General features: G+C 32.9%; 1 protein-coding gene across 8 annotated transcripts in view; it reads left to right on the forward strand.

The window, feature by feature from the left end:
• The window catches only part of LOC143257089 (phosphatidylinositol 3-kinase regulatory subunit alpha-like), a 72,883-nt gene extending 51,874 nt beyond the window's left edge, over nt 1-21,009 (forward strand). For 5 of the 8 annotated variants that reach the window (XM_076515299.1, XM_076515300.1, XM_076515304.1 and 2 more), the window contains 8 exons: nt 2,048-2,234; nt 2,556-2,654; nt 5,594-5,774; nt 7,712-7,956; nt 11,538-11,714; nt 14,337-14,504; nt 16,012-16,196; nt 19,465-20,243. In XM_076515299.1, the coding sequence (XP_076371414.1) occupies nt 2,048-2,234; nt 2,556-2,654; nt 5,594-5,774; nt 7,712-7,956; nt 11,538-11,714; nt 14,337-14,504; nt 16,012-16,196; nt 19,465-19,565 (1,343 nt within the window). In that variant the 3' untranslated portion in view covers nt 19,566-20,243. Of the gene's footprint in view, nt 1-2,047; nt 2,235-2,555; nt 2,655-5,593; nt 5,775-7,711; nt 7,957-11,537; nt 11,715-14,336; nt 14,533-16,011; nt 20,244-20,269 lie in introns of those variants that run through there. The other 3 variants (XR_013031677.1, XM_076515303.1, XM_076515306.1) reach the window with 3 other exon arrangements.
• The last annotated feature ends 496 nt before the right edge of the window (nt 21,010-21,505 follow it).

Below are 21,505 nucleotides of genomic sequence, written 5' to 3' on the forward strand. Positions count from 1 at the left end.
TTATCAACTTCTCAGTTTATAGGATGCTTGAGTATTATTTGCTTTGTAGTTTGTCCAGCCTAGTATTTTTTTTGTATATAACTATAAGAAAAAATTAATTACCATGAGTTTATTAAGCTTTGAAATCTATTTTTCATTTTATGCATTTTTATAATTGCAATGTAATAGCTGCTAACCAAGAAAATATAATCTAATGTGTTTGTGAGTGAAAAGGGGAAAAAATATATACTTCATCAGAAATGTTGGCACATGAGACTGTATTTTTCAAAAGTCTTGAATGGATGTGATGCAAAGATAAGTAAATATTAATTATTTTTCCAAATACTGGTTCAAACTATATTGATACAAAACTTAAATAGTTATCAGGAATTTGTAAGATAAAATGATTAAAGTGTACGGTATTAAAATAAAGAAAATTATCCTAAGACCAGTCAAGATGTATGTAGCATAAATTCTTGAGAATATCTAAAATTTGTTCATGTAAATAGGTATCCTTGTTTGTCCCAGTTAAAAAATTAAGATACCATAAGATATTCTTCTGGAGAGTAAATCAACTTTTATATTGAAAATAAGGTGTGTTGATGCAAAGTTACTTCACTGTTAATATTGCTTACACAAACACACAAGAATAATATAGATCTTGTCATTGGTGTGTTTTTTGTCTATATATATGTATGTATTTTAATTCAAGGTGTACCAAGGGTTAAACAAATGGATGTAAGGCATGTAAAGAAATAGGGCAGTATGCAACCTACAGAGCCATTAGTGTACAAGTGTGTGCTACCAGCTCTCTAGGTGTAGCAGTGAACAGGGAGATTTTTTGGGCTAGCATAATTGTAATTTTGAACTTTGAAGATATAGACAAGTGTGCACTTGAATGGGCTAGATGTATAAATTATACTGCTAAATGAATTGGTCCTTATAAAGGGGAAATAAAATCTTTTTTTTTTTATCTTGACATGACTGAAAAATGCTTCAAATTTTCAGCTAAGCAGAAGTTAATGTAGTTTGGGGCAGACCATCCACAAGTATAGACTTCCATCAATTTATGAGATGTATGTGTGGCCCACTTAATACTAAGCAGAAAGGGCATATGCTAACACTTATGACAAGTTAGGTTAACACTGGACAGAAAGGTAAAAAGTTTTTTAATAATATAGGTCATGAGGAAAAGTTTCTTCCAATGATGTAGAACATAATGACACTAGGGCTATTATTGTGGCAACAAACTTGAAAGTTTGAACTGACCTACTGCAAAATGAAGTTTGTACTAGTAATACTTTTTAGATGTTATCAAGATATACAAGGATGCTCCATTTGACCAGTTCCTAGAGCTATGATATTGAAGTGTGGTCATGATATAAAAGGATGCTCTACTTGACCAGTTCCTAGAGCTGTGATATTGAAGTGCAGTCATGATATAAAAGGATGCTCTACTTGACAAGTTCCTAGAGTTGTGATACTTCAAAGGTAGTTTATGGTTGAGAGCACACCCACCTCACACTATTCAACAGACCAGCAAATTCAATCGGATGTCTCATTGCTTCTTAGTCTACTCAAGACAACTGGTAAACTTTCTCCTGTGGAGAGATATTACATATTTTGTCCATTTATTTTATCTTTAGAATTCTCTGTTACAAGTCTCCAATAACTATAAAGACCCTAAGCCATGATACATGCTTTTTTTCTTCTTCTTCTTCTCTCGTTGGGTATATATTTTGCTCTGAAAGAGTGGCCACCACTTTGGAAGAGGTGCCATATTTGGAGAACAATCTCTGCATGAACACAAAGGTGTATCAAAAACTTCCCTTAAATACATTTTTACACCACCCTATAATCAACATGGATGTTAAAGACTCAAATAAAATATCATCATGAATCAAATTCCAAGAGTCTCTCAAAATGTCTAAAAAATCTGTTTTTTCTCTTGATTCAGCTGTTAAATGTTAGTTTTGTAGATTTGTTTTAAATTATTACTTTTTTTCTTTCCCAGTTTACTTTAACATCAGACCTGTGTAGTGGATATAAATAGTAAAATTCTTTACAGCCTATCCACCTTGTTGCCTATTTGGTATTTCCAGTCATTTACCGTCGGAACCAGTCGTTGTAAACACCTCTACCATTGAAGGGATTGATGGGATGCATAAAGGGGACAACTTCAGCTATGCTTTGAGTAATGCTGAGGAAAGCAACACCTTGGAAGAAGCAGAATGGTACTGGGGAGACATCACAAGGTGGGGGACAACTTTATTTGAATTTTTCTTTTTCTGCAACTCAACTGCTGCATTAACAGCAGTTACATAGTTGCTTTGTACAGCTTTTGTTTATTATATATTCCCAGCAGACTGTACAATGATAATAAGTGCAAACTACTTTGACTATGGGAGGTGTAATTTAATTAATTATAGCATCTTCACACACAAATGTGTAACAAGATAAATGGATGTAATTACAACTAGTTACTTTCTACTCTGGGCTACCACAGCAGCCTTTACAGTCTTGGATATATACTCCATTATTGAGGCTAAAGATTGTTTTTTTGTTTCTCTTTCCAGGGAGGAAGCACATGAGAAGCTGAAAGATACCTCCGACGGAACTTTTCTTGTGAGAGATGCGTCCACCAAAGGATCTGGAGAGTACACACTTACACTACAGTAAGATCTGTTGTTTCTCTGGAAAGTATTTGCATGTCCCTTTAACCAGGAGAGCAATAAATTACTTACATTTTATACATATAATAAATTTGTGGTCCTTTCTCTTTCTGAGAAAAAAAAAAATATAGCTTTCAATAAGATTAAAGATATGTTCAGCTGCTCACTTTCTATCCAGTTATGTGTAATATATTTATAATAGCATATATTATATATTCATGCTAAGCTGTTCAGTTTCTACCCAGCTATGTCCAAATATTTCTTGTACTATATTTATAATAGCTTATATTTTAATTCTTACCTTGCTGAAAATAAATTCAAAACCTTAAAGTTCACCTTTTTTAAATTACGACCTGTTTTGTTCTCAGCAAATGAAATTTTATTTAAGTTCTAATGGTCTGATAGTTGACACGGTTGTTACAACTGTGTCATATTGGTCAGTGGCTCACCTTATTCATTTGCTTACCATAGGAGCATAGTTAGAATACCCACAGTTTCTGTTTCCAAGGGCCATAATGGAATAATTTGATAAGGGCTTTTGTCATTGATTCCAGTTACACATGGCTTGTAGGACCTTTCTTCAATAAAAGCCTAGTATGGCCTGGTGATTAGGAAGCTTGGCTCACAATCTACATATTACAAATTTAGATCCTGTTACCAAATGTTTTCACCTTTCAAGCTGTCAGATCATTACAATGTAACAGTCAACCCCATTTTGTTGGTAAAGAGCAGCCCAAAAGTTTGCTGTGAGTAGTGTGGACTTTCCTGTAGTTTTAGTATTCTAAATTTGGAGCAACTAATGGAAATATATTTTGAGGATCTTAATATGAAATCTCCCCCCTAAAAAAGACAACACATAAACAAATTTCAAGTAATACATAAACATCATTCCAATCAAATAGACAGTTTTCATGACTTATGTTTATGTCTGGTCATGAAAGAGTAAAAAGAAAACTTAACTGCCTTCATACAAATCAAGTATTTATGTGAAAAGAAAAATCTAGAATCATATTTTAAAATACTAAAGAAATTAACATAATTGATCAGATAAATATACTCTTCAAAAAATGAAACTCAAAAGGTATATTTCTGTTATTTTAAAGAGAAATATTTATAATCACTTTACAAGCTCAGAGTATGTGATGTTACACATGTTAAGGCATTGATTGTCAGACCAAAATGACAATAAAAGTTGTGCACTTTGAAAACGGAGGAAAACATCAGATTTTTCGCCAAGACGCATTCGTGTCCAATAAATGTGTTTGAGAGATCTGCATGTTCTGCAAGTGCAACATGTGCAAAATCCCTATAAAAGTGACGGGTTCTCCGTTTCCATAGCTCAGTGTTAAGCCACCGACACGCAATACAGTTATGCTAAGACTGACTGAAGCACAACGCAATAACGCCATTGGTCACTTGGAAGCAGGCGAATCTCGATCAGATGTTGCCAGAGCTGTGAATGTCCTCCCAAGCACCATCACAAGGCTATGGAATCGTCACCAACAACATGGATCAACTTGTGACCATCCACGATCTGGCAGACCTCGTGTGACCACGCCCGCACAAGATCACTACATCTGGTTACGTCACCTTCGGGATAGGACCACCACTGCGATGTCTACTGCCTCAACCATACCAGGGCTGCGTAGGATTTCTGATCAGACCGTACGCAACCGTCGACGAGATTCTTAGGCCCCATGTGCAACCCATCATGGTGAACGTCAACGACGTTTTTCAACATGACAACGCCCGTCCTCACATAGCCCGACTCACCACTGTCTTCTTGAGACACACAACATCAGTGTTCTTCCCTGGCCCTCCAGATCACCAGATTTAAACCCTATCAAACATCTTTGGGACAAGTTGGACCAATGTCTGCGATGGCGACAACCTCAACCGCAGACTCTACCTCAGCTTGCAGTGGCTTTGCAGGCTGAGTGGACAGCCATTCCACAGGATGTGATTCGTCATCTCATCGTTTCCATGGGCAGGAGATGCCAAGCAGTTATTGATGCTCACGGGGGGCATACTCGTTATTGACGTTGAGTGACGTTAAGCGTCAACTAGTGATCGTGGACTTTGCCTTTGCAGACTTTGGATGTTCAGCAGTGAATGTGCAAAGTTTCACACATGTCATACAGAACTACCCAGAATAAACATGTTAACAATATGTCTCAAAATTTGCCTTTTGCGTTTCTTTTTTTGAAGAGTATATGTCTTCGAGAACCATCTGTAAACTTGAGATCCATCTAGTTTGTAGTAACATTTTGAGGTTTTAGAACAACGCTCTCTTTCATTTGTTTCATGTACTAAAACCTAATATTTGTCACTTTAATATCTATTGATGTATTTTGTTGTTAAGCTTAATTCTCAAGTCACTGTGAAGTTATTTTATGATCTTGCTTATTGCGACACAACTGTACAAAGATATGTAGGTGGAATCAGATATTTTCTTTGCCAAAATAGGAAATCGTACCAGTAAATTATGTGGATTAATTGTAATGGTAAGAGTATTTTTCTTTACTTTTTTGTTTTTGTACTTGTGTTATTGAGGTCTGAAGAGATGTAGAATCATAAATGTTTGGTGCATAAATAGTTTATAGAAATATTTTAAAATCAGATAAAGTATACATGGACATTCATTTTCAATTATAGGGATAAAGAAGTAATTTATTTAACATTTAAAATATTTAAAGAATTGAACTGCTTACAAAATGAAATATCTTGAAAAGAAGGGGGTGTATAGTTGGAATTTTTCATTGTTGTTGTGACTTTTCTCTAAATGCTTTCTTCAGAATTGTCAAATTTTAAATTTCACCTTCAGTTTTTAGTAAACAATTTTGTTTTCTTCACATTTTTGTATAGTATCTTGCACTCTGAAACCTTTATTTTAACAGTAATTATGTATTATTTTGTCAAAGATATTTTGTTTGTCATTTCAGAAAAGGAGGAACCGGCAGGTTAATCAAGATATATCATAAGAATGGAAACTTTGGATTTTCTGAACCTCTGAAGTTCAATAGCGTTGTGGAATTAATTAATTATTATAGAACAGTCCCACTGTCTCAGTACAATAAAACATTAGATCTGAAGCTGCTGTATCCTGTGTCTAGGTTCAACCAGGTTGTTAACTTCTATTTTTTTTCATTGCTTATTAATTTAGTAGCTTTTTAGATCAGAAATGAAGCTGTATTTTTACTAATCCCTGTGGCTTAGCAATAAGTCTGTAACCTTATAATGTTAAAAATTGGGTTTTATTGCCCATGGTGGGTAAGCACACATAGCCCATTGAGTAGATTTGAGCATAAATGAAAACAAACAAATGAAAGAACGGTATTCCTACTTACTTATATTATCGGTAAATGAAAAAGCAAATGTTTTATTTTAATAAGAATACCTTGTATTATTATTTCTATATGAGGAAGACTAAATATTATTATTAACATAACAATCTCAAGGTACACAAATGATTGATTTAAAACTATATTAAATACTTTTGGCAAATATTCTGCTTCCTTGCATCAAAATGAAGAATGTCTTTTGGTGTTACTTCAGAATTCAAAACATCAAAGAATTTAACTGTGGGATGTGATTTCTGATCAAGTAAAAACTTTGACATACAGCATTGCATCTTTAAATATTATATATTTGTCCTTCAGCCATTAGGTAATTAATGTACCTAACCATCGTAGCAGATCCACCTGTAGTTTAAATAAGACATGTATCAAATACTTTTAAATTCTTACACGACTAAAAGAATAGGGAGGGTATTAGAAAGTCCTAAGTGTTCAGTCATTCTGTAACATCGGTCAGCTCAATCCAGGGGGCTCGGTAAGCAGGACAACACAAGTAGATTAGGTGCAAAATTGACCACCTCACCTATCATAGTTTCTTAAAAAGTGTACTTGAACAAAATGTGTAATATATGCATAAAATAATTTAGGAAGGTTGAGCAAAAACAAATGTTGGTTAGTTCTCTTGAAGTTCTTTAGTTTGACTGAACACCAAATAAATATAGAATATTAAATGTTGTGTCTTGTTGTGTAGACTAATGTAGATTGATGGTTTTTCTTTTTTAAAAAAGTATGTTAGCATATGTTTTTGGTGTGAGCTATACTTGATAAATGTATAATCCAAAAGTAGCTAAAAATATCCTGTTAGAGGTCAAATCTTTAAATTGTGTTCTATAAATTACTCTTCTTGCTGTTTAGAATTTTATTTTATAAATTTATATTTCTTCCTGTTTTTTTCTACTTCATTGTAAAGGTGAATGTAAACTAGTATTGCTGATTATTAGAATTTTCCATATACTGTGGAACACTAAAGTCTCATCAGTTTTATTTGGCTATTTATTGGTTAGCATTTCTGAAGGCAGGTCTGTCTACATGAGTCATGTGCGAAACATGAATATTTACCAGCCCACATTCCACACCAATATTGTAAAGTGAGAACTTTGACACAGAGCTGCATTAATGTAAGAATTAAATGGATTAGGTCATTGTTGGCATAAGAACAAGTTTAGTATTCATCAGGCAAGGTTGGATAGTGAGTTGAAAGTGAAAACCCAAAGACAGTAGGTGGAAGACTTCTGAAACATTATCTTCACCATTTGAATTACATAATGAGATTTTATATAGCCACCAATATAATTCTGTAATTGTTTCTCTAATAGACAGTATTCACCAATTTCACAATCAACTCAACAAGTGAAATGTTAAAAAAGTACTACCTACTGGAGTAAAAATATAACCTTGAGCTCATGGCTTATTATGTTGTTAGATACTACCCTGATAATAGAGGTAAGTCTATAGATTTTTAATGCTAAATTCCAGGATACAATTCTTTGTGGGAGACACAGCAGGTGGCGAGACACGTCATTTCTTTAAAACAAAGAAACTTCAATTTTACTTTGTATTGTTTTTTCTACTATATACTATATCCATAACATTTGGTTTTTTTTTTGTTAAGAACCTATATAAAAGGTTATTTGATATAGAAATGTAGATGAGCTGTAATGATGTTTGGATAATACTTTATTTATGTCAAACTGTTTTATTCAGGCAGGAAGTAAGGATGAGAGCCCAACTGAAGTAGAGATAGGAGCTCAAAGGTTAATGGAAGTTAACAATGAGTATAACCAGAAAGCTGAGCAACAGGGTCATCTCTGTGATGACAATACGTTTCATGAACTTCAGCTACAAAGACAGGCTCTTGATGCCATTGATGAAACAGTTGCATTGTTTGGGAAACAAATTCAACTTTACACTGAACATCAGCAAAAAGCTATACAAAATGAAATGATTGGGTTGGTAGTCAGCTACTTGCTAAATGTGAATTAATCTTCTTCTACAAGTTGACCAATCTTATAACCACCAGTTTCTATACTACAACATTTTGTGGTTTATATTCACAAAATGTAACAAGTTTTCAGTAAATATTGTCTTTTGTACACAGAAAATCATCTTTTAATGAAGTATTTGTCAGTAAATATATGGAATCAGAATGTTGACTGCTCCAAGTATAAAGTAGTTTTTATGTTAAAATTAAAACCTCATAAATAAATATCAGATACTTTTCTTCAATAAAACTTTATATTTTGTCTGTTATTTTTTGCTCTGGTATGGCCAGGTGATTAGGGCACTTAATCACAATCTGAGAATTGCAGGTTCATATTCATGTTTCACCAAACACACTTGCCCTTTCAGCTGTGTGGGTGTTATAATGTGATAGTTAATTCCACTTTTTTGTTGGTAAAAGAATAGCTCAGAAATTGGCAGTGGGTGGTGATGACTATATCTTCCCTCTAGTATTATGCTGCTAAATTAGGAACAGCTAGAGCAGATAGCCCTTGTATAGCTTTGCACAAAATTCAAAAACAAACTAGCTATCTTTGATAGCCATCCCTACCCACTGCAAAAACTTGGGCTGCTCTTTTACCAACAAATAGTGAGACTGACTGTCACATTAGAATGCCCCTATGGCTGAAAGGGCAGGCATGTTTGTACAAACTTCAAAACAAAAAAAACTGTCATTTTCTTTACCCTCAGGCTAAGTGGACTCAATTGATTTGACCAACCTCATGACCACCATAAAAAAAATTTAATTATCCTTTTTTGTCTCTGGAATGACTGCAGATTGTAACATAAAACCCTTTTTAACTAATAACCCTACCAAATGAGTTGTAAAACTTGTTGAAGACATGGCTCACATTACTTTACTGAATAACATAAAACACAAGTTGTTTGCAAACATACCTCTTGAAGAATTTTTATTCTTATTATATTTCATTATCTTTCCTTATCTAACCCAATAAGTTTCTAAAAACGATTGTGAGATGTGTACTTTGACCAGCTTGTGGCAAAAGGGTTAAGTGAATGTGTTAGTAACACCATGTAACACAAATTTTGTTTCTGGATAGTATGTGTTATTTCTTAATTACTTATGTTGTAAAAGTACAGAAAATGGCCATTATTTCCTTCAAACTTTGCTTTTGTGACTTGGATAATGAAATTTAGAAATTAACCTATTTTCTTTGTAAAAATGGTCAAATTTGCACAGTTTCATTTATGTAAGGTCTGAATAAAACAACATATGAATCAAGATTTACATTCATTTATACAAAAATTATACAAAAATGTTTAGAAGTGAGTAGTTTTTCAAGATTTGTGACTGTAATGTAAATCACTTTCACATATCAGTCCCCAAATATAGTCTCCCATCATGTTTTCATTATACGCTCCTTGGTAGAGGCATTCAAAGTCCAGTATATCTTGGTGGAAGTGTTTGCCTTACTCCTCTGAGTATGCTCCCATGTTCTTCTTGAATTTATCAAGATAAGTGTCAAGAATATGGACTTTCAGGGACATCCTGCAGCCCATTTTACCATAGTTCTTTACCAGAGCCTCAACCAGAACCACCTAATGTTTGGCCTTGTGATTGCCCAAGAAGCCCCAAACCACTGCAACAAAGCTGCTCCAAGCTTTTTATTACTTTCTACTGAGCTTATGGAATTTTGTGCACTCCAGGATCTTTTTTATTTGTGATCCAATGAAGACACCAGCTTTGACGTTTGCCTCGGACAGTTTAGGGAAGAAGTCTTGAAGGGAAACTTGGTAAAGCCACCTTGGAGACCCATCAGGAATGCCACCATTTTGAAGTCTCCTATAATCTCCTAACCATACTCATCATACTTTAAGGCTTCTAGCAAGGTCTTGATACTGTTGTATTCCTCTTTGAGGTGCACCGAATGAGCCAGGGGAAGAGACGGATACTTATTCCTGTTATGGAGCAGCACAGCTTTGAGGCTTCTGGATGAGCTGTCAATAAAGAGGCACCATTCATTCAGGTTACAAGCAATTCCAATTGCCTCGCATAGACTGGATACATTGTGGCAGAAGCAGAGCCCACGTTGACAAGTGAAAAAGCTTGAAAAATGTCAGTGATGCTTCCTCTGACTTGCGACTTGCATGTTTTCATCTAACAAATTCCACTCCTTGAGCCTAGATGTCAAAAGCTCAGCATTTGACTTTGTTAGATCAAGATCTCTGATCAAGTCATTGAGGTCTCTTTGGTTGGGGTAGTATGGGTTTCTATCATCAGCTGCACCTCTGAAATTGTAATCTGTATCTTCAACATCTACTTCCTCTTCTGATTTGCTGCTCTCTTCAGAGGATGGCTGCTTTCTCTCTGGCAGAGTGTGTACAGGGAGCTCAGGGCAGTGTGGCACTGGGGCAATTGATGATGGAAGGTCCAGATACATGATAGCAGATGCATTCTTGCCAGCTTGACGTTTGGAAGGGTCCACCATGCAAAAGTAGCAATTGCTTGAGTGGTTAGTGAGTTCTCACCAAATTCTTGGAGTAGCAAACTTCATGGTTCTCTTTTCCCTCTGTTCCATCCTGCAAAATAGCAAAATAAAATTATTATAAAGAATAAATTTATTTCATCCACAACTAATGTGAAAGAGGTTCATGCAAAATATTTTATATGTGATACTTTTTCTATACTATTGGAAATTTTAAAAAAATAAAAAGATATTTAAAATTTAAAAGGTCTAAAATTTGTATAATATAAAATCTTACTATACAAGCAAGCAAAATTTGTCCATCTTACCTTCTTAAGTTTTTTCCAATGCTCGTAAGTAAAATGAGGTGCCCAGGGTTTGTCTTGATACTTGACAGACATGCCAAAATATGCCTTGTGGGCTTCACACATTTTAGCAGGTACTGTCACAGAGTACTTTTTTGCTCTTGTCCTGGTAAATTGGCCACATACATAGCAGAATGCATCTGGAGAATGCTTGTAACTTCTTGATGTCATCTGATAAAATCAGATAGGTCTATGTGTTCACTTAAGCAGCTAGAACTAAACTGAAGTGGTGAAACCCTGTATATGTATTACTATGGAACGTTCTAGAAAATTCTGAAAGGTTCTTGAAAAGTCTTGTAAGTTCAAGAAAATTCTCTGTCGCCTACTCTACCTGGAATGTTCTGGAAAATGGGTAAATTTGAAAATTTCATTACCCAGCTCACAAAAGCAAAGTTTGAAGAAAAAATAGGTCTTTTCCATTTATTTTAGGCATAAGCAATTGGGAAATAACACTTTCTGTCCAGGAACAAGAAAAAGTGAAAATTTTGTTACATAGTGTAATTGAACTACACACTGTATATGTTCAAGTAGTTCCATACTTTTTAACAGTAAATTATGCACTTGTTAAAATCTGTGAATTGTAACCCACCTTACTTTTAAAAGTAAATTTTCAAGTATTAAAGTGTATAGTACATAGTTGTGATAATATTTCATTCTTGTTAGAAAAACTGACTTGCCACAAAATGAGTTAAATTATGACTTGTATAGTATTTACCTTGTATTGTTGTTATCTTGTAGTTTTACTGAGAAGATTTATCTTCTGAAGAAGAGTCTAGGCACAGTCAAAGAAAGTACTGCACGACTAGAGAATGACCTCAAACATCGAGCATCTTACAACCAGCTGTTAGAAGTGGAAATAAACTCTCTGAAGCCTGAACTGAAACAGTTGAGTAAGCAACAAGAACAGTTTGAAACGTAGGTTGACTGTTTGCACATGTTTTTATTAGTAAGGAGTATTTGTGTGTGTAAAAATGTGAAGAACAGCAAGAAATATTTGTAAGATGCTTATGAAACACTTGGTAAAATATTTAAAAATTGTAATTCTGTGATGGTCAGTTTTAAATCTCATCATCAAAGTCTCTCATTTTGCCTTATTTTTTGCATATGCTGCTTTGAGCTCCTTCCTTCAGGTATTTCTGCTTACATTTTGTCTCATTTTCAAGAAATTAAAACATACAAGACACTGCTCAGTAAGATAAAGTTTGTACTTTCATGACCATCCTTGTTAGTGGTCAGTCAGAAAAGATGATTGTGACAATTATGGATAGTGTTACAGAGAAATTGGAGAGTCTACACTGGGTACAGAAAATTCTACTGGCAGTTTTGACTGAAATGAAAAGAAATATAGAAAAGTTGTGTAAAATAAACATAGCAAAAAATTAATTATTGGGTGCATTCATTTATTGTCTTTTGTCTTTTTTCTTACTTGATTCATTCTTTTTATTTTTTCTATGCACCTGCATAAGGATTTGTTCCTAAAGCCTACTGTTGACAATTGCTCATGTTTGCAACTTTGGAGAAAAAGAATTATTTCTTAATGCTCAAAAAATTTTAGTTTTGGAAAAAGTTTCCCCTTCTATCCATGACTACATACACCTCTTTGGACATTTAACTGTCAGACGTTATATTATAAAACATTTGCAGCTTATATTAGTTTTGGGGGAACAAAAGAAAATAAAATTTCTGAACTACTTACAAAACAACATTTTCTTTCCTGGCACAATAATATTGGTTACACAGGTTTTTTTTATTTGATTCAGAGAAAGTCTTGAATGAATATAGACAGTATAGTATTCTATGTTAAAACAATTTTGGATTCTCATCATATCATTACTGTTCTTATCACCATTTTCAGTTGTGTTCTGTTTGATGACTATGCATCACAACAGTAGCCAAGCAGCATTGTTTTCATTACAAAAAGTTCCATTATAAGGCTGTCAAGTTCACTTTCCATAATCTGTCTTACATTGAAGGACAACACTTTTTCTGAAGCTTGTTTCAACATTTTGATCACAAAAAATTCCATAGGCACATTATTTAGTTAATTGATAAGCATGTCTTCTAAATGAATAGCATGAATATCAACATATGTAGTGGCTGAATCAGAGGTATGAGAGGAAGCTTTATCTTGGTGAACTGGTACCTTGTTGGCATTTTTTCAGGTGGAAATCCTTCATGATTTTATAGCATACTTTTACCTGGGCCATGTGAATGCCACTGAATTTTGTGTTTATAAATTCTCGCATGTTACAAGATGTTGCACTTTGCTTATCATTACTGGGATATGACTTGTTATGGGCAATTCTTTCTGGATGGTCCTTATACCCTCAGCTGATCCATATTTCCTTGTTTTCCAATGGCATTAAGTGGACAAAATATCCCTACTTGAAAATTCTAAATCTGAACACATCTTTTGACTTAAATGTGTGAGTATATTATTTTGGAATAAGTTGTTACATACTGTTTTCAAAGCAATATGTTTTCAGTGGCATCACACTACCTCCATAATACCAAGCAATGTCAAAATGTAGTTCTAGTACATACTGTTCTGCTGCAACTTTATATCAGCTCTGATTGTCATGTGGTATGCTAGTTTTCATATACCAAATCATTGTAATATAATGTACCCTATTGTATAGTCCATGATGTTACATGACATTGAGACTTAATAAATTAAGTACACCAGTAATTATGCATGCTTACTGTAATGTTATCATTATATTTAACTGCTACATTATGCTAGGACTCCACCAACATTGTGTCACATTTTTTAACATACAATGTGCAAAAGAAAAAATGCTTAGTATTAAATATCAAAAAGGTGAAAAAAAGTGAGCAATATGAAAGCTATTATTTGATTAAAATACAAACCTGTTACCAGTCAGCCATGAACATGTTCAACTTTTTGTATAGTTCTGTTTCCATTTCATTCTTTCATTTTCCATAAATAGTGTTTCTTGGAATTTTAAAATCTCAAATGTTTTATTTCTTCTTCTCTTTCACAATCAAGCCTGTTCAGTACCAATCCCAAAATAAGTAGCAAAGAAACTTGTTTGTTATGACTGTTAATGGAACTTTAAGCTTTATATTGCTGTGTAATTCATAAATTTTTAAGTCATGTTTTAATATGAGTCAGTTATCTCTCTAATCAAATGCTTGTTTACAATTTTTTTAAATTCAGATGTGCATTAAATTCTTTAGGTTTATTATATTTATTCATATTTTAATTTATCTCGGAGAGCAAGGGACCATTTAAAAATATAGTTAAAAAACTGAAAATTTTGTTCTTAAGTCATTGTTTGGTAATTTTCTGCAAGATCCTTATGTGATTGTTAAAGATAAAGCAAGGTATATCTCCTAGTTGATGACAGAAAATTTATCAATTAATCTTCTTTTTTTTTTCATAATTTAACCCTCAAAAATATTGCTCTATTATTAGAATTAGTTGTAGATGGAAAATTGATAGTTTTCATTAAAGTTTGAAACTAATCCATAACCCACCTCATAATGTTTCATAATATAACTTTTTGTTTTCAGAGGTTCGGTGTTAATTCAGAACTATGACATGCTTCCCCACCACGATGAGTCAACATGGTTTATGAGTGATTGCTCGAGGCATAAAGCTGAGAACCTACTCAGTGGAAGACCTAATGGCACCTTCCTCATCCGTAACAGTCGTACAGGCCAATTAGCATTGTCTATATCGTAAGCCTGTACCACTAGTTAACATTTGGTAAATTAAAGTGAAATGAATTGGAATTTTTTTAATCATAAAATTACTGATAAGAGGTGTGTATGTTTTGGTATCAGTGCTTTATATCAAATGTTTGGCTAGAAATTAACGAATATAAAAGTTCGTGAGTTATACTGACATCATATTCTATTAACTTGAGAATTACTGATAGAATTACTGAATTCTTTGTACACTTAACAAATTTCTACACTATATATGAATGAACTTATCAGTCGGAGTGTTCAAAGGAAAACAAAGTTTGATAGAAAAAAAAGAATAATATTTTTTTATTTACATTGGAAAGGATATAGATAAACATCTTGGAAATCTAAAGAATGTACCTTCATCATCTAAAGCAAAAATATATTTTGAAAGAAAATAAATGTCTAGGTTTCACTTTAAGGTCTCATTTTTCACAGGCACGATATACATGCACAGAGAATCATTAAAAAGATAGCCTTGGCATTTTGTTCCTTTCAGAATGTATTTTTCTTTAGATGTTGAAGGTAGATGTGGGGTAGAATTCTGAAACATCTGTATTCCTTCTCTTCTGAACATTGTTGTTCATCATAAGTGTCAGCATATTTTTTATGTGCATCAGTTTGTTTATTGGTCCCTCATTGCATCTGTCACACCCAAAAAATCATCAACATTGCATTTATTTTCACTAATTACATAAGGAGTCACCCTGAGCATTTTGTGTGTACGATAAGTAATTTGTTTTTATACACTGAGTGTTTCAGCAGGCAAAAACATAAAATGACTCAGTGAGTTGCAGTATTTGGACTTTATTGGAGCAAATTGAAACAAAACAAGTCAGTAGTTTGAGGGTTCAGTATTGTTTGTTGTTTTGTAAGATAGTCAATAATTAACATTTCTTGAATGTAGAGCCATGCTAAAATGTGTATTCCTTGCTAGCTTTCTGCTTCTAGATCAGATTCTAATGGTTATGGAAATGCCTTATAAGGTCAGATGTTAGTTTGTAATGCTTTTTTGTTTTAAAAGATTCAGCATGACTTGCTTACTAGAAAGTGTTATTTATTCTACAGAACATAAATCTTTATCTGTTAGTTTTTAATCTTTTGATGGTTGTTTTCTTTCTAGAATATGATACATTCCTCGTTAACAGTTTAGCTGAGTCAGGGAGAGCTGTTGAGTAGTTTCATAAACTGTTAATATGCTGATGTATAGTTTGTAGAGCTAGTGTTTTTGTTTTAGTTTTGTTATACTAATCTATGTGTATTGTTTAAAAGCTGTGCAGTAACAGGTATTGTGTGTTCATCACCTTAACTGGGTAGTTTGGTTATGTTAAATCTGTACTGTTACAGTTGAGCATTGTTATATGTGACCAAGATGAAACTGTATACCTTTACATTTGTTAATTTACATTGTTGTTTTTTTAAGTAAAACACCTCCATCATTAAATAAAAATAGTTTTAATTTCTGGGAGAGAAATAAAACAGATATGTCTGTTTTCAGAGCTAATGGAAAGGTAGGACACTGTTTGATCCATAATACGGGAAAAGGCTATGGTTTTGCTGAGCCATATGATGTCCATCCAACACTGAAGAGCTTGGTACTTCACTATGCTCAGAACTCTCTTGAAGAGCACAATGTTTCCTTACAAACAACTCTGGAACATCCTGTGTTTGCTTTACAACCAGGTCCTCATGTTAATTTTTCAACATAATGGAAGGATGTAACATAATGCTTTACTTCTTACATCTATAGAGGATATCACATTTCGTCATTTGAAGACTGCTTGTAACATTTTCACTGAAGTAGAGAACAGTATATATGGAATAAAATTAATCCACATTTTAAGTGCTTATTCAACTAGTTCTGAGTTAATTCTAAAATTTTAAGTGTCACTATAAATACAGTTTGTCTCCTTTCTTCTCAAGTTATAGAATTGTTAGTATCTTTGCCCAAGTATTCAGTTCTTAGTTACAGTCATTGTTGATATATATATGGTGTACACATAGTTTATTTACTAAAATAATTATTTCACAAACCCTATGGTACAAGTAATTGTTATGGTAGTAATAATATTTTCTGTTAAGCACAAGACCAGATGTATATTTTAATGTATATGTATTGTTAATTTGACAAATTATCTGTACAGTTTCCAGTTGTTTTTCACTTCATTGTGTTTTATAGGTTGGATTTTAATGGTTATGGTCAGGTTATTATAACAAAATAACAAGTGTACTTTATGCTAATACACACCATGTTCAAACAATCATGATATTGTAGATTTGACTGACTTGACAAAATTAACATGAGAAAAATAAACATAACTATGAGAGACTTGACATAAAATATTTATTGGATGTTATTTAAACATATTAAGCTTCCTTAACATATATTCTGTTATAATTCAAAACCCTTCTTTTAACATTTATCTTATGACTCTGTCAATATGTATGGGCTAGCTTGGCTGATTGACTTAATCGAAAAGTAAAAAAAAAACAACTCTTATGAGACTAAGTACACACTGTTAGTGTTGGGTTTTCAATACTTAAAACAAGGGAATTTGAATTAGGCTTTCTCTAATACATGTTTTGTGCTCCTAATTTCCCTGTGACCATCTGTTGATCCTGCATGAAGAATATTATATGATAATTTAACTCATCACTGATTAGTTGCCATGTTTATCTCACAAGACCTTTGTAGCTTTTATAAAATACCAATTTTTTACCATTTAAACTGTTAATCACTTATATTAACCTGCATGTCAACATTAGCCAATCTCCTTTTTGAATCCTTAAAATGTGTTTTCCTATATGAACAAGAGGGTAATTATAATTTGTGCCACCTACCCTCTTCAACTAACCTTAATTGTGAAACAAACATTTCATCCTGTATTGTATTCCTAATATTTGCATAGCATTACGTAGGTCAACCGAACTTAGATTGTGATTAGATGTTGGTAAGCATAAAATCACATAATGGGCTATCTGTGCTTTGCCCATCATGGGTATCAATACCCAACTTACTGCTGTTCCACTGGGGGACAAGCTAATTGGAAATTAAATGTTCATCTATGCTGTTCAAGTGATATGAAATGTTTAATACTGAGTCAAGGTATATGTGTCTTTAAGTGAGTTAGGCACGTATAATTTAAACCTAGCACTTGCACAAGTTGAAAGCAATCAAGACTAAAACTTATGTAAAAGTTTAACCTCTTTATTGTTCAAAGGAAGGATTATGCCTGTTTGTTTCCAAGTTTTTATTTCAGGTGCTACAAACAAAATTCCTGCATACACAGTGATTTAAAAGCAAGTTTTTTGAGGGAGGGAGCCTTTTGATGCTTCTGTATGGACTGTGGGAGTATGTATCTGACACAATATTAAAATATTTTTGTTGTAAAGTTTGAAAGAGATGTCTAGTTCATGGGTCATCTACTGTCCTATGGCATGGTCAGGCTGTTGGTACTCTTTGTATAATTTCCAGGCACCCTGCATCTAATTAAGGAAAGTGATTGATAAGTAAATAAAACTGTCTTTTCTTTCCGTTTCTTCATTTTGCTATTTACATGTGCCTCATGATGCTAAGTGGTTTAATCTGCAAAGGAAATGCATATTTTGAACAATAACAATAAAGGTTTCAGTGAATGTCCCCTCATCCATGGAATATTTTTTATATTTTTCATAGTGACATTGTACAGGGCAATATTAAAAAAAATTCCATTCTCAAAATTATTGTATCATAAAAATTATTTGATCTATGGGAATCTAATTTTATGAGTTTCATTCAAAAAACTTTGTACAGTGCATTCCTAAAACTGACACAGAAGGCTGGTATTTTAATTGAAGTTTTAATATCTATATCAGCTGTCTTTAGAATACATTTTACTTCATGTGGGTCTTTCTATGATTCTTAATCAAGATTCCTATCTCCAAGTGAAGCTATGACTAGAAACATAATCTGTTCTGGATAGTACCCATAATCCTTTCAGTTTCTTGTACAGTTACATTTTACTTAAATCCCCAGTTTTATATTGAGGAGGGACAGAGATGGAAAGAATGGAAATAAAAAACAAGACTAGATTGAGAGAAAATCAATTTACGTAGTTAGTATAATATGATTTTAAAATATGCTATGTTATGAACAAATATTTCTGAATAAACATCTGGTGTCTCCAGTAAAATTGTGTTTCCATATGGAACTAGTAGTTTTAAAATAATTTTTAAGATATCATTTTATGGGGTGTTCTTTAAAATTGCCATGTGCAACAAAATGGATCAACATCAGTTGAATACCTGCCATATTTGTTTTTAAGTATGCTGATATATATAACTTAATTACAGATACAAAAATTTAGGATACTATTTATTACAAAATGTATTGCAAGAATTATTCCTATATTTTAATGCAAATTGTAGGAGGATAAAAAATGTATTTTTATATTTGAGACACAAAATTCATATCTAGCTTAAATTCAGTGTTAAAATACTTTTTATGTTATGTAATACTAATGTTTCTTTGCCCATGACTGGACTGGTAAACATTGCATCATCTTGTTATAGTGCTAAAGTTGTATGATACCAACCCAGCTAATTGTACCTAACCAGCATTTCTCATCTGGTGTGCCATGATACTGACCAAGTTGTGCTGCACACTTCTACTTGTCATAAGTAATTTTATGTAACTGTATTTTATTGGTTAGACTCATTAGTCTTGCTTTCACAAATAAGCAAAAAATTTCAAATCTCTTTGAGCAGCCATAAGCAATATGGTGCCTTTATTCGAGTGTTGTATGCAGTGAAGCAGGCCCAAATCTCCCACTAATTAAAATGAATAATACTTATATAATCTAAATTTTAAATTAATGTTTGTATTGCTATATCTTTTGGTGTGCCTTAAGATTTTAACACATTGGCTCTCACACGACCCACTGGTGAGTCCTGCTCTACTTTCTTTTTAAAGGGCCACTTATTGGCTGGGACACAATGGCTACATATACATATGAGAGTGGGACATCAGGACAACATTTCTTTTCTGGACCCTGGAAAGTATTGGCAAAATAGGCTTGAGAACCAAATTGTTAAGCTGTATTTCGTGTACCGTTGGGCCATAAAGGTTTAAGAAACCATACCAAACAGTTATTCTACCAGAGTGTGTATCTACCTACAAGATGACTCTAACCAGTAGATATTATAATGGTTTGTACAAGTACAAGAACTATGTTAATTATAAGTGCTAGAGTTACATTGTTATGTTGTTAGTTTAATATTTGTCTCAAATATTTTATACCAAATGTGAAAAAAACAGCTAATCTCTGTTGAATGTATAGAATTGTTATACATGTCCAGTGATGAATGAAATAACCAACTTGTCCCCATAAAAATATTTTTTTCATATAATGTAAAATGTTAAAGCACCCATTCTTTGTATTTAATGGTTGTGGAAATGTGGAGCAGTTTTTTTATGAAATTTTTAAGTGTTGTACTAATTTAAAATGATTGTTAGTTAATATAGCATTATCTAAAGCTTAGTTTAGTGTCCCTTTCGTGATAAACAACATGAAATTTTATGTAGGTATTAAAAAATAGCTAGTCATATGTGTAGATTATCTACTATGCTCATGAAAAATCAGTTGAAATGCAAGAATTAATTGGATAAATCTTAGGAAGACGAGCAAATAGAATAATTCCAGTTATTGAAATTTCAGTTATTCGAAAAAATGAATAAAACTCCCGTTTTAATTTCTCTTGTTTTTTTTTTACTACAGGGTGATGCAAGAACCAATATGCCACTATTATTTTTCTAAGTCTTGCCCTGTTAGCATTAGGAAGGTTTTTTTTTTTAACTTATTTGTGATTAGCTGAAGAACTAGTTTAGCAAACAAAACACACCTGTGGGAAACGGAAGAATCTCCCTCCCAGAACATTACAAATTAAACTCTAACGATGATGGTCTATGATTTTTCCACATGTTCTAGCAAGGTTTAACGCTATCCCAAACAATTATTTTAATAGAAGGAAAAAGGCGAGACAGATAAGGAAACCTAAAAATTCACAGTTAAATCAGTTTTTAGAAATATCAGTAAAAAGAATTTCCAAGTGGAAGTAAATAACAGTTATATAATAATATATGGTGTTGTATGAAGTTATATTTACATATTTCTTATATAATGAGAATAAATAAAAATTTTCTTTATCGTCATGCCATCATAGTTAAGAAACAAGACATTTGCTTGACCATTCGTCTTCATAAATATGTTTTGTCATAAATTAACCAACTTCACAAGTGTTTAAATACCTATATACTTAATTATAACGTGTTATCTTCATTAAGTACTTAAAAGTATTCAATATTTATAATTTATCCACGACTATTTTTGTTTTATTTTGTTGCACTAGATTAGGGGAAAGGGGTAATGATTTAAATTACGAGATGAACATGTTGTTTGTGTTGTTTCTCAGTCAAATAGAACTGGTGGTTCCAAGGATAGCAAGTTACGGATTGTTATCTTTGTGTATCTTTATAAACTATGAATGAGTTCCTCAAGAAAATATCGAAATATAAAAATCTCATCATAATCTGTACTAAAACACATTAATCACAAGTACAAAAGGCAAATCAAAGGAGAAACAAATGGATCTATGGTGAATGTATGTTGGACAGGAGGAAGAGAGAAGAGAATTCGAAGCTTGATAAGCTCTTTATAACTAGTTATCCAGTGTGCATCCCTGTGAATTAAACCCAAACACACAAATATAGTCAAATAAAGCTTGAGGAGATGTTGTTGTACATCTGTATTGAAATGGTCTATGGCTGCAATATACCTTACTGAATGAGTGGATAATGTCTGTATGTTTCAGAAATAAATACTTTGGGAGGACCAGTAATATGGTAAAACCGTCACAGGAGAGATAATTTAAACTTTTTTTTTGCATGATTAAATTAGATAATAGTCTTCTCGTGGAAAGAGAATCTGTACATCAGTTAATTCACTTATCCACTA

Source organism: Tachypleus tridentatus, chromosome 7 (assembly GCF_004210375.1).
Source record: "Tachypleus tridentatus isolate NWPU-2018 chromosome 7, ASM421037v1, whole genome shotgun sequence".
Classification (NCBI taxonomy): Eukaryota; Metazoa; Arthropoda; class Merostomata; order Xiphosura; family Limulidae; genus Tachypleus; species Tachypleus tridentatus.